Here is a 13,712-nt window from a genome sequence, read left to right on the forward strand (position 1 = left end):
TAAAATATTGGCTAGTGACCTAACTACATATTTTTAAAAATTCTGTTCCCTATTTGGTTTCATTTTTAATTTAAGAGCTACTTGCTATATCTCTTTGTTGTTTCTCACACTTTTTTAAGGATCCCTGTAGGTAGGCCATAGTCCTCTTTTAGCCATATATATGGAATTAAAAATTGCTCTTATTCCACAGTGACTCAGTCTTGGATTGCCCTCCAGTCATCTTTTCAATCGTCTTATCTTTAATATCTTTAGTGCCCATTTGTCAAGTAGTCTGGGATAAAATATTGTTTTTAGGTCCAGGAAAGTCATTCTTCATTTTTTAGTTTGGGATATTGTTTAGCTGCCTTAATAGCTAAAATGACTGTGACTTAAATTAAATGGAATGTTTATATTTCTCACATGAAAATCCATGCTGGTTAGTGGTCTTGGGTTGGCATCATGGCTCTGCTCCATGAATATTCCAGTGACTGAGTGATCTTGTTACTACATTTTTCCTTTTGTCTAGGGTATTATTTTCAATTTCATGGTCCAAACTGCATCACCAATACCATGCCCACATTTTAGTCCTTAAAAGAGGAGAAAAACAAAAGGGCTGGGATTTTTGATGTGGAAGTTTCATACATGCTTCCACTTTTAACCTTTTGGTCAGAACTTGATACATGGCCACACTTAGGTGCAAGAGAAGCTGTAAATGTTGTCTTTGGCTGGCAGCCATCTACCTGGCAAAAACTTGGGTGTTCTAATACTAAAAAGAAGAAGGGGCAACTAGAAACTAACTCAGTCTCTGCCACACCCACTTCAACTGAAATTTCATCATTGAGAAATTAGCATTTTTGTCTTTTGAAATTTGGATAGTTTTTAGACTTTGACTTTTGAAACTTTGATGCTTTCTCCAGGGAAAACAAAAATAGCAGGATAGAGAAACAACTTGTACTGGATGAAATCAGCTGACACCTTAAGAGCTACCTTTCTTGTAGAGAGGCTGGGTTTACGGGCAAAGCAGACATGTAATATCAAAAGAAGGACATTATAATTAAGTGGACATTGAGAAAATGGAAGTGAGAAGCTGCCAGAGCCAGCCTTTCTTCACTCCCCTCAATATTTCATTCAGGACTAGACCTACTTACATTCTTTCTTCCGTTCTGTAGGAAATGAATGATTCTCTTCATTTCCTGTATTAGAGGACTGCATCAGGAAGGTCGCATACCATGAGAATGAAAATGCGAATTGGTTGAACACAGATTAATTTCCTGCTTGGATTATGATAGTATATTGAATTCAATTCAGCACATATCTTTTGAGTATCTATTCTGAGCTGAGTATTTTGCCACCTCTTGGAGAAACAGAAAAAATGGAGACTTGATCTCTGTCCTAGGAACTCATATTCTAATAGGGTGGGGAAACAGGTCTGTAACAATGACACAATGCCCTAACTGCAAAGTGCTTTGGATGAGAAGGACAGAACTATTGACTTTATCAGAGAGTGCCTGCAAAGGCTACCTGGAAGAGATGACATTTGACTTAGAAGGTGCATGATACTTTATCAGTCCTTGAATTATGCCCTCCTGTTTCTGCTTCTAAGAATGCCAAACCCAGCAGCAAGGAAATGGTTTTAATTTGTCATGCCAAAGCAAATTGACGTGAAAACTATGATTTTTTAATGCCCATTTTCCTATTAAAGTTATCATTCAAGATGGAAAAAATAAACTTTTTCCCCCCCTAGCAAATTGTAATTTCTTTCTTGATAATAATTTCTTTCTTGCCTAATTCTTATGGGTTTTTGTGAGGTGCCACATATTAATGTGCCTATCATGGTTCCTAGAATAACATAAACAATAAATGGTAAGTATTGTAATAATAGTTGCATTAGGTTGGAAAACCTATATTCAGTTGCTTCGCTAATTTTTAAAACCACCATTAATGTAGGAAAGAATGCACATATTGGAAGGTAAATCATAAACGTAATGTCTTTCCAGGAATTCAGCAATTTTAGCCTATACTGTTTCTTGAAAAGACTTCTTGTTTGTAGGTTTAGAATATTTTCTGAACCTCTGGAGTTTATATGCTCAGTCCTTTTTTCCTTCTAAAGCTCAGTTAATTGGACTAGATAAGCTGCATGACTCCCATTACAGTAACACAGGATAAGGGCAATTTGAGATGGTGTCTTTTACAATGTGACACTGAAAATGTTGAGTCTCACAAAATGCAGCATTCTTAAGATCATTATCTTCCAAGATATTTAACTATTCAATTTTGAGTTTGAATTGGGTTGAAAAACAAGCCCTTTACCTTGGTCTGCTTACTTGATTTTTTTTTTTTTAAATCTGCTTTGAGAATTGGCAGAGTTCTAAGAAGAAATTATTTTGGGGGGAAGCTCCTGAAGACATTATAAGAAAACAATTAAAGATTATTTAGTCTTGGCAATGTTATAAAAATAATTAGCTTTAGTAATCACAGCTTGAAATAATTCAAAATCCACTTTTAAATCTTAAATGCTATTAATTCACTCTTTCAAGCAACCCACCAAATGCCTATCAATGATAGAATGGATAAAGAAAATGTGGCACATATACACCATGGAATACTATGTTTTGGAATGTTTTTGCAAAGATAGCTGAGGAACCATTGAAATACTTTTGAGTACTATAGATTATTGGTATTGTTTTTATTCTACTATGTGGACAATCCGGAGTATGATCTTTTGGAAACAGCTTTCATATTTATTGTTTTTGTTGTGATAGAATTTTATCTGTTTTAATGGGACTTATTAAATTCTAAAAGGTCTGGAATGTTTAGTGTGGGAGTGAAAAAATACATACACAAATTATGGGGAAACTGTTATAATTAAAATATAAATCTTTTTTTATTATAGTATTCCTTTGACTCAAAAGAATAGTGATGAAATTATTAAAATGCTTTGATGAAGATTATTTATCTAGGCCTAATTAGCTGAGGACCCATGTTCATGTGTTTTCTCATTGTTGTACTTAATAAGATATATTATGAGAGATACATATGCTGACATTGATTCACATTGGAATAGTCATGCACTCAGCATTTCTAGGGATCAGGACCTCAATGGTATGGTTTCTGTCAGTATTTCCTATGTGATTCTGGCTCTGTCTTTTCACTTTCTAGAACTGATGATGATGAAACCTATTGTCGAGCAGCCACTGAATATGCTAGAGCCTGTTCTCATGCTGGCTACCCTATTCAAGACTGGAGAGATGACTTTCCAGCTTGCAGTATGTGTTGCTATTTTTCAAACCCTGTGTACTTTTGCCAGTTTTGGGTTAACCTTAGAACTCAAAACTTACTGTACTACTTAATACTAATGCATTGCAAATATTTGTTATTGATATAATTATATATGTGAACTTGCATACTTTTGAAACAAGTATGCACTTTTTTTTAGCAGTTAAAAGTTATTTTTTGCAAATTTTTTTTGTAAAAAATAAAATTATAATTTTTTAAAAGAAATAGAGGCTAATAAAATTGACTTACGCTCCCCTGTTTCCCATTTTAGCTGATAAATGTGATGATAGCTTTGTCCATCGGGATTGTATCAGTTGTTGTCCACCAACCTGCACATTTGAGAAGCAATGTCTTGGGAGCAATCTTCATTGTCTTGATGGATGTTACTGCCCAGATGGTAAGTGCTTCATGAAGAAACCATGTCTGCACTCATGGAAACTAATACCCAGTGACCTAAGGATCACATTAGTCCTATTGCAATTTTCTGTTCTTGTAGAATTTGGTCCTTGAAGTGACAAGGAGGAATGGCTACTTTTCATTGCTAAAAGGTTCATTACTTTGTAAAGTTCCCAGGAAGTTTTGAATCTACAGTCCTGAAGTTAGCCATGAGAAATTTTTTGTTCTGTTAATATTGAATGGTATTTAACAATTTGTATATCTTCACTTTTTTTTTCAATTGTTTTCTGGGGTACATGTGCAGATCTTGCAGGCTTGTTGCATAGGTAAATACATGACAATGTGGTTTGCTGCCTCCATCCCCCCATCACCTATATCTGGCATTTCTCCCCATGTTATTTCTCCCCACCCTCCCCAACCCCCGCTGTCCCTCCCTTAGTCCCAACAGACCCCAGTGTGTGATGCTCCCCTCCCTGTGTCCATGTGTTCTCATTGTTCAACACCCACCTATCAGTGAGAACATGTGGTGTTTGATTTTCTGTTCTTGTGTCACTTTGCTGAGAATGATGGTTTCCAGATTCATCTATGTCCATACAAAGGACATGAACTCATCATTTTTTATGGCTGCATAGTATTCTGTGATGTATATGTGTCATATTTTCTTGTCCAGTCTATCATCGATGGGCATTTCGGTTGGTTCCAGGTCTTTGCTATTATGAAAAGTGCTGCAATGAATATACATGTGCAGGTGTCTATAACAGAACAATTTGTAATCCTTTGGGTATATACCCAGTAATGGGATTGCTGGGTCAAATGGAATTTCTATTTCAAGGTCCTTGAGGAATCGCCACACTGTCTTCCACAAAGGTTGAATTAATTTACAGTACCACTAACAGTGTAAAAGTGTTCCTATTTCTCCACATCCTCTCCAGCATCTGTTGTCTCCAGATTTTTTAATGGTCACCATTCTGACTGGCGTGAGGTGGTATCTCAATGTGGTTTTGATTTGCATTTCTCTGATAATCAGTGATGATGAGCATTTTTTCATTGTTAGCCTCATAAATATTTCTTTTGAAATTTTGATGTTTATTTCTTCTCAAACAGGTCTTATAATGGAGAATGGGACTTGCATCTCCTTGGAAAATTGCCCATGCAGTTTTCATGGATTAGCTTATTCAGTTGGTTCAAAAATTGAACAAGAATGTACTGAATGGTATGTCATCAATGTACAGCCAATTACTTCTGGCTACTTGGCTAGTTGACAACTTTACCGTGACAGATGTTTAAAGGAATATACTCATTACTAATTTGCTTCCCCAAATTCCAACACAAAACTTGCATTTTATTTAAACTCTTTAGGAAAGGGACATCTATATTTCCTTTTATGATATAATTCTTATCAGTTACCTTGGTAATTCTATAATATCTTACATCCATATGATGAGTCTGTTGCTTTTTAAAAAAAATCATTTGTAATCACTAATTTATACAGACTTTTAGAGCTTGGTGGTGCTTCTGGGTTTCTCTATTACATACTGTAACACATGACTCCCCAGATGATCAATTTTTGGTCCATGATTAGAAATATTTAGTATGCCATATTAAATTTGCTAACTAACACCGTTGGCCAACATGAAATCCCTGCAGGATAGTCCAGAAAAAAAAAAGAAAAACAGAAGTCTAAATAACATCAGACACTTTCCCCTTTGGTGGCAGTGTATATAACTGAAATGTAATGGGATAACTAACCATGTTCTCAGATGCTGATTCTGTTTCCGTTTTACAGGGACTCTACTTTTGTCCTCTAAATCTCACACCTTTGTGAGGGTGGAAGGCATAATTTATCTTACATAAGAGGACATCTCTTTTCTCTTTTTAATATCTATTGATCCTCATCAAAGTCAGTGATTTTCGCATATGACTTACGAGATAATAATTTAAGTGCTGACCAGCCCAAAATTACCAGTTCATTAGAACTTTTGCAGAGATGTTTTTTAAGTCAGATTATTCTGAACCTGCAAACGTGATATATTTTGGTATATTCATCAATACATGGATACAAACATTACTGCAGATTTTTTATGCCAATGGATCAATATTTTTATAATTTCTTTTAGTGTGTGTTTTGGTGGCGTTTGGAACTGCACTGAGCATGACTGTCCAGGTAATCTTTTAAAATGTTTTTATAGAGAATATTTCAAATTTCTTTAGATTGGGGAGAAGGATAGCACTGATTTTTATGAAGACATCTCATGTATACCAAGGGCTATAATAATCTGTAAATGCAGTTACTCAGAGGATACAAGGAAAATTAAATAAGTGATAGTGTTGAGTGGGAAACTTTGGTAAAACTTTATTAAAATGGTATAAATATTATAAAATCTTAAAAAGTATGTGGATAAATATCATTTTATAATCATTAAATTAAATGAAGTAATGTAATTTAGTTTAGAAAGTTTGTCAAAGCAGTAAATTTTAAACACAACAGAGATGTTCAAATTTTTGATGCATGATTATTTACCCTAAGTTGATCTCCTCTTTTAAAGGATTAACCTAACCATGTCATCCTCCTCCCTCTCCTCCTCTAACTTCATTTTCTCTTCTTGTTCTTTCTTCCTTCTTCCTCTTCCTCTTCTTCCTCCTCCTCCTCTTCTCCTCCTCCTCTCCTCTTCCTCCTCCTTCTTCTTCTTCTTTTTTTTTTTTTTGGTAGTTCAATGTTCAGTTGTAGGTGATTCTCACTTTACAACTTTTGATGGTCGACATTATTCTTTTATTGGCATGTGCCAATACATCCTCGTGAAAGGAAGTGGAAAAGATAAATTCACAATTACTTTACAGAAAGCTCCCTGTGAGCAGGTAAGAACATTTCAAAATGACCAGAGGAATATGGATTCATTGATTTTTACTTAAACTTCATTTCAGACTAAGAATGGTAACATGAATGGATATAGCTATTTTCTTTAAAATTAAGACAACGTTGATTATTAAGATACATCATTCTACATATTAGAAAGAAGTGTTGATAATTATTCTATGACATACCATTGGTTACATGAGGCATCTTAATTTCAGAGATATTAAATTGTGAAAGCAAGTATGTCTTAGACTAAATACTGTATATTTAATTGCATTTTCTTTTTTAAAAAGTAGTGTTTGTTATGTATAGGTTTTTGAACATTTTATGCATGGTGGTATAATGGAACTAAGTTTTTTGTTTAGTTCAACCTAGCTATTTTAAAGAGATTATTTTTGACAGTTTTGAACTGGTTTCATAGCAATTTAAACAGATATAATGAATTTCTTAACATATTGGAATATTTATTTATTTAGATCTTTTCTTGAAAGTATAAACTCACAAATAATTTCTAAATAAAGAAATCCTAATCTTTCATTCATATCTCTTAAGCAGGTAGTCAAAATTTTACCAAAATAGTTAATTTTCTAGTTTTATTCTAATAGAAAATAATTATTTCCAGTGAAAATTCTGAACTGCTTTATATGCTTTTTTTTCCAGTTTTATTTTTTCTTTGTAATATATTAGAATCTGATTAGCTTTCTATGTGTAAGTCTAATTCTCTTGGTTCTTTGCTTTATTGACTTTTTATGTCTAATATGCCAGTTAAATGAATTTAGAGAGGTACTTTATATGCCGTGGAAAACATAATTATAGTTACTTTACTGAAACACTTTAATTTAATGTTCTAAGTAAAATGTATGTATATACATGATATATTTAATGTACTATATAAAATTATATTTTATTAGGAATGGGGCTACATAAAATGGGTTATGTAACAACTACTTTATTACATTACTTATACTCAAGCCTTTTATATATCAGAAATTCTAATTTACATGCACTTTCTTCTTTCTCTCCTCTCTCTTTCTCCCTTTCTCCCATCTCCCTCTCTCTCTTCCTATGTCTTTCTATGGCTCTATCTCTCTCCCATTCCTTTCATTGGCAATTTGATTTTTATGCAGAATCTCGGCTTAGTCTGCCTTCAGTCTATAACTCTGATTCTGGAGGATGATTTTAACAAACAAGTGACCCTTGGTAGGGGAGGACAAATTCTCACTAGTCCTAACCAAGGCTTCAACCTGAATGGTAAGAAACAATGCTAATGGTGTACTTTCTTTAGATTACCAAAAAAAAAAAAAAAACAACAACAACAACAACAACCCAACAACACACAAAAACAAAATGAGATCTTCTTCTAATGTTAGGCTGACTACCTACGCTTATTGAGTTCCTGTGTGTCACAAGTCATCAACTACAGATAGTGAAGATGATGATGTTTATGGGACCTAGTGTTTACCTCAAGTGACCTAGACTTTGGAAGGAAAGAGAGATAAGCAATAGATAGCCACTTACAATAAAATGTGATAAACTCGAAGATATACATAGAGACTTTGGGAGCCTAAATGAGGTGCAGCTCACTCAGCCCTGGAAAGGAGTGTACTGAAATGGTCAGGAATGTTTTCTGAAAGAGGTGATTGTACAATTATTGTCTGAAAGAGCATTTAAGAGTGAGGAATTACCGGGTTGAAGGGGATAAGGAACATGTTTCATGCAGATCAGGGTGGTGTTGAATTTTGCAGCATAGTTTGAGGGAACTAGAACTAGATTGGTATTGCTACAGCAGAGAGAGGGTAAAGGGGAATGTCTGGACATGGGTAAGGATGAGAAGGGCTTATGTAGGAGGCATTTTACATTGTGGATTTCTGGGGCAGGTCCTGTTCATGCCTGCATTCCAGCATGACTGTTAATAACACTCTCACTCTCAGAAATGTCCTGATTTATCTTACAAACTGCATGCTCACGCTACTCAGGTGTCCAGCAAGGGAAGATGAATTTGATACAAAACAAATATGAAATTGTCATATTTGATCATTTTTTGTACAAAGAGGGCAATCTCATATGGTTCAAACAAATAAATGGTGAGTTTTAAGGAGATTTTTTTTGGTAGATCATTATGACAATAGTGTAGAAGTGACTTTGAGAGCTGCTAGATAGGAAACATGTACAACAGTTAGGATGCCATAAAAATAGGGTATGTGAGGAATGAGGAGGAGGTGATCTAGGGCAGTGATGATAGAGGTCGAGAGAAGAAGACAGATTGAAAAAACATTTAGAACAAAGTCTGAACTTGGTAATGAATTGGATTTCAAGTGTCTAAGGATTGCCTCCTTACTTGTGAGATGCTTGTAAACTGAAATTACGTGTTGACCTGAAAAACTATTAAAAATGTTTGCTGAAGACCAGGAAGGAGGGAGAAAAGCAGAGGAATAGGAGAAAAAAAAAAAGCAGCCATAGGTGGCAAAAGTTGGCCCTGAAGCATAGGCAGGAACTGCTAGTCTGCCTCCCCTGCTTCCCTTGTGTCTTGGGAGGAGTGTCCTGGTGGTGTGCTCTTTCAGAACACCGTCTAGGAATGTCAAAGCTGATTTACATATGTTATTTTCCTGCAGGTATTGTTGAAATTCAAACTCTGTCATCCTTATTTATACTTCTAAGAACCACATTTGGTTTGAAGATTCTGTTTGCTATAGATGGGGAAAGAATTTATATTCAGCTCACTAGCGTGTGGAAAAGAAGAACATTAGGTCTGTGTGGTACTTTTAATGGGAACATAAGGGATGACTTTCTGTAAGTATGATTTCTGCATAGTTAATATAACTTAATGACTGGTTATTTAAATGATATAAATTAATTAAAGTGTTTACTTAACTAATAATAGCTTAGTTTTCATTATTCCAAGAGATTTACATGGATCATCACATTTAAAATATAAAGCAGTCTCCGATTAATATGTTTATTTTATAGAAAAGGAAACTAAACAAGGCCTTAAAGTGGCAAATAAATCATTCAAGGTCACTTAGCTCACATGCAGTGGAGCTGGGCTTTGGATTTCAGCAGTGTGGCTCAGCTATGCTCACTGCTCTCTGCTATTCTCTTCTCTGCCACCTATCAACCTTAATAGTATTTTATTTTTGAAACACTGCTGCCTAAAAAATAAACCCCAATATCATTATGTATTAGTGGTAGTAAATGATACTCTATAAATATTGATATCATTTGGTATCAATAATACCTCTAAAGCAACATTTTGTTATCTTGTTAGATTTTGTGATTGTTGGTGTTTCACTGTACGAAAAGCAATAACATATATTTGTACCCCTCACATTGACCAGGTACTTTTCACCTGTGTGTGAAAAGAAGCAGTTTATGATTTAGTATAAATGCTTTGTGCACTTGATACCATGCTAAAAGCACACTGGGAGCAATTTAAGCAGCAGGCTGTGGTTCTCATCTTCACAGAGCTTTGTGTCACAGATCAGGAGAGGATAACAGCCTTTAAGAAATATGTGGAATCTAAAATAGTTGAAATCACAGAAGCAAAGTATTATAGAATGGTGTTTGCTAGGGCATAGGGGTGGGGTGGGAGTGTGGGAAGATGTTGCTCAAAGGGTACAAAGTATCAGCTAGACAGAATGTGTAAGTTTGAGAGATCTTTTGAGATCAATTAATTATATGATGACTATAATTGATTTAATGTGTACTTGAAAATTGCTAGGAGAGTAGATATTAAATGCTCTCATAACAAAAAATAAGAATGTGAGGTGATGGACATGTTCATTAGCTGATTTAACCATTTCACAATGTATACCTCAGAACATCATATTATACTCTGTAAATGCACTCAATTTTTGTTAACTATACCTTAATTTTAAAGATAGTTTAAAAATGAATATTTAGTGTTAGGCAAGGATCAATCAACTACACACACCCACACACACATATATGTAAAGAGAGAGAGAGAGAGGAGAGAGAGAGGTGATTCTAAAAATTAAATGTTGGGCTTTGTTGTTATGGCTAGAAGAATGATAGAGGGTTAGAGCAGGTCATTGTGGGCTGAGCAGACAGAGGACATTTTGTGGAGAAGCCATTCTTCAAATACTGTTTTGTTTCTTTTTTAAATTAAATTAAATTAAATTTATTTTTGTTATTTTTTAGTTTTATGTTAAGTTCTGGGGTACATGTGCTGAACATGCAGGTTTGTTACGTAGGCACACATGTGCCATGGTGGTTTGCTGCACCTATCCACCTGCCATCTAGGTTTTAAACCCCACATGTATTAGGTATTTTTCCCAATGCTCTCACTCCCCTAGCCCCCTACCACCTGATAGGCCCTGATGTGTGATGTTCCCCTCCCTGTGTCCATGTATTCTCATTGTTCAACTCCCATTTACGAGTAAGAACATGCAGTGTTTAGTTTTCCATTCCTGAATTAGTTTGCTGAGGATGATGGTTTTCAGCTTCATACATGTCCCTGCAAAAGGTATGAACTCATTCTTTTTTATGGCTGCATAGTATTCCATGGTGTATATGTGCTACATTTTCTTTATCCAGTCTATCATTGATGGCCATTTGGGTTGGTTCCAAGTCTTTGCTATTGTAAATAGTGCTGCAATAAACATATGTGCTTTTTAAAAAACACTCTTGCACATACTCTTCTTCCTGCTTGGGCTCTCAGAACCCTGCTCCTCATCTTTCTTGTGACTTCCCATTTTTGTTCACCCCAATTCATACATTATTTGCCCCAAAAAAACTGATTCATATCTCACACACACAAAGTTAAATCTGACAATGCCTTATCTATGAAAATTTATTGTTTATCTGTCTGGTTTCTTGTCTTGTTTATCTGTGAGGGCTTTGAGACTAAAAGTCATGTCCTTTCCCTTTGTATTCTTAGGAACTAGCATAGAACCTTACACAGAATTGACAGTTAATTGAACTGAGGTGGAATGTTTAATGGGGCATCAGGAAGATAGTTTGGATGGGCAAAAGGAACTGGCATTTGAAATTTAAAAAAGTTTTTAATTTCTTGTATCTTGTCTCCTTGTCTTCCTGTGCTTTGTTTTTAGGTAATTCAGTTTTTTGTTTTATTTATTTGTGGGTCAAAATATTGATGTCTTTACCACATTTGAGAGACATAAACTATATTAAGTGGTTTGGCTGTGATGTTCAGAAAAGACATTAATCCCGCTTTCTCTTCTTTGTCAAAATGGGTCAGCAGTCAATGTTTAAGAGATGGCAGATCTGGCTGCCTCTTTCTAAGGCAGCAGTCTCCACCATGTATAAACCTTTAGGCGTGATAAGAGTGCAGGATGATCTTTCAGAGTCAGAGATAACTTGTGAACAGTGTTTAGCTTTTCAACTTAAGTAGTTGTAATTCTTTCTTCATGAAGGTTAATGTGAATATGCAGACATAATGGAATAGAAAATATTAATTACTTGAAAATATATTTTGTATGGGTTATTATAGTAAGTTGACTATGATAAGCTGAAGGGTTATTTTATAAAATGAAAGACAATAAATAGGTCCACATTTTAGCTCATATTTTTAAAATTTATTGTTTTAAGGTAAACTAAATGAAATAAAAGAACAAAGCTCTAAGTCAGTTCCACCTTGAACTGAAAACCTTGACTACACGTATCACCCTGACCTATTTTGTTGTCCTTATGAGGAGTGGAGAGAGAAGGAAGGGGAAAGAATGAGAAGAAATGAGCTAGCACAAATCATGCAATTACGTTGAGTCTCTGTGTTCTTAAATAAATAAAAGGAGATTTTGCACTAGGGTATTTGTTGTAGTTCTTTACAGTCCTGGACTAGTTTGATTTTGAGGAATAGGAAAAGAAGAAAAGAACAAAAGGGTAGGGACAAGGAAATGGCTTGTGTTGCTCCTTTATTTGTCCTCTCTTAGTTACTGGTAAGCAGCTCCAATGAAAATAGTTAATCTATAAGGACACTAGAGAAAGCTGAGATGGCTACTTTTCTACTTGGCCATATGGGAACAATTAACACAGTCAGGGCTGTGGTGTGGTCAAAACTTTCTGCAGGAGACCTAGTTCAGCCTGAATCGCTAAGTAGTTTTGACAGTGTCTGGCACATTGTCCAATAGGGGTTGTCACTTAATAAGTGCTGGTTGATGAATCAATACAACTGAATGGCTGTGGGGGGTGGAATTGCAGTGTTTGTCTCCTAAACACTGTTAAAGTATTTAAGATAGATTTTTTTCATATGGTTTGCCAGCTTCATGATGGCATCTTGATCTTTCAGATCTTATAATGGAACTGAAATGTTGAATGGGATATATAGGCTAGTTATATTTTGAGATATTTGTCTTTACTTTGAAAAGAATCATGTGAACTACCTCACACTAAGTTTCCCACATGTACCCTAAACCACACACATGCTAAAGTTTTGGTTGTGTGTGTATGGTTCAGTCAGGGAGAACTGGGTTTGAATCGTGGCTTTGATACTTATCAGCTTAGTGTAATTTAACATTTCTCTGAGCTTCTGGTTTGCTTTCTCTGTAAAATGGGGATAAATGATGTTTTTCTTATAAAGCTGAGATGAAGATTAAATAAAATCATGTATATCTACAATTTGTTACATTGTAAAATGTCACAATGGGAAGCTTACTGCCATTGTACTTTTTTTAAACTGGTAGAAGAAAATTTCAAGCTCTAAGATTTCCTTGGGCATTGTGAAAAATAGTATTCTCTTATTTAAGTATTTGAAGGATACGAACAAATGAATGAGAGATACATGAAGATAAGCATTATCTTTGCTTTCTAGTTCTCCATCGGGAATGATAGAAGGTACACCACAACTTCATGCAAATGCGTGGAGAGTTTCTTCTACTTGTTTTGCACCTGTTCATGTCCCAATGGTGGATCCCTGTAACATCAATCAACAAAACAGTAAGTCTTCTTTTCTGCATGTAAACTTAGGGAAAAGTTCTATGTATTACTATAATTTTATAAAATTAGATACTTATTTTAAATTCTGATTTTCTCCATTATGGTAAAATCAATGTCATTCCTCATGTATTTTTCTTTACTTAATATGATTTGTGCCTTTACATATGCCTTTTCATGTAATCTATATATTTTTTAAAACTTGATAATGACTTTTATTTTCTACTTTGTATTCATAAATTTTCTTGTTTTAGGTGTTTAGAAATCCCTGTTTCTAAACTTTTATTTTCTACTTTGC

General features: G+C 34.7%; 1 protein-coding gene across 3 annotated transcripts in view; it reads left to right on the plus strand.

Annotated features, from left to right (window-relative positions):
* Positions 1–13,712, plus strand: part of OTOGL (otogelin like) — a 195,718-nt gene that overhangs the window by 57,332 nt on the left and 124,674 nt on the right. For all 3 annotated transcript variants that reach the window (XM_032296527.1, XM_032296546.1, XM_032296537.1), the window contains 8 exons: positions 3,139–3,245; positions 3,527–3,652; positions 4,756–4,864; positions 5,769–5,815; positions 6,362–6,507; positions 7,633–7,756; positions 9,118–9,295; positions 13,293–13,417. In XM_032296527.1, coding sequence (XP_032152418.1) covers positions 3,139–3,245; positions 3,527–3,652; positions 4,756–4,864; positions 5,769–5,815; positions 6,362–6,507; positions 7,633–7,756; positions 9,118–9,295; positions 13,293–13,417 — 962 coding nt within the window. The remainder of the gene's footprint in view (positions 1–3,138; positions 3,246–3,526; positions 3,653–4,755; positions 4,865–5,768; positions 5,816–6,361; positions 6,508–7,632; positions 7,757–9,117; positions 9,296–13,292; positions 13,418–13,712) is intronic.

Source organism: Sapajus apella, unplaced genomic scaffold, assembly GCF_009761245.1.
Source record: "Sapajus apella isolate SASKATOON/1434 unplaced genomic scaffold, GSC_monkey_1.0 scaffold2, whole genome shotgun sequence".
Lineage (NCBI taxonomy): Eukaryota > Metazoa > Chordata > Mammalia > Primates > Cebidae > Sapajus > Sapajus apella.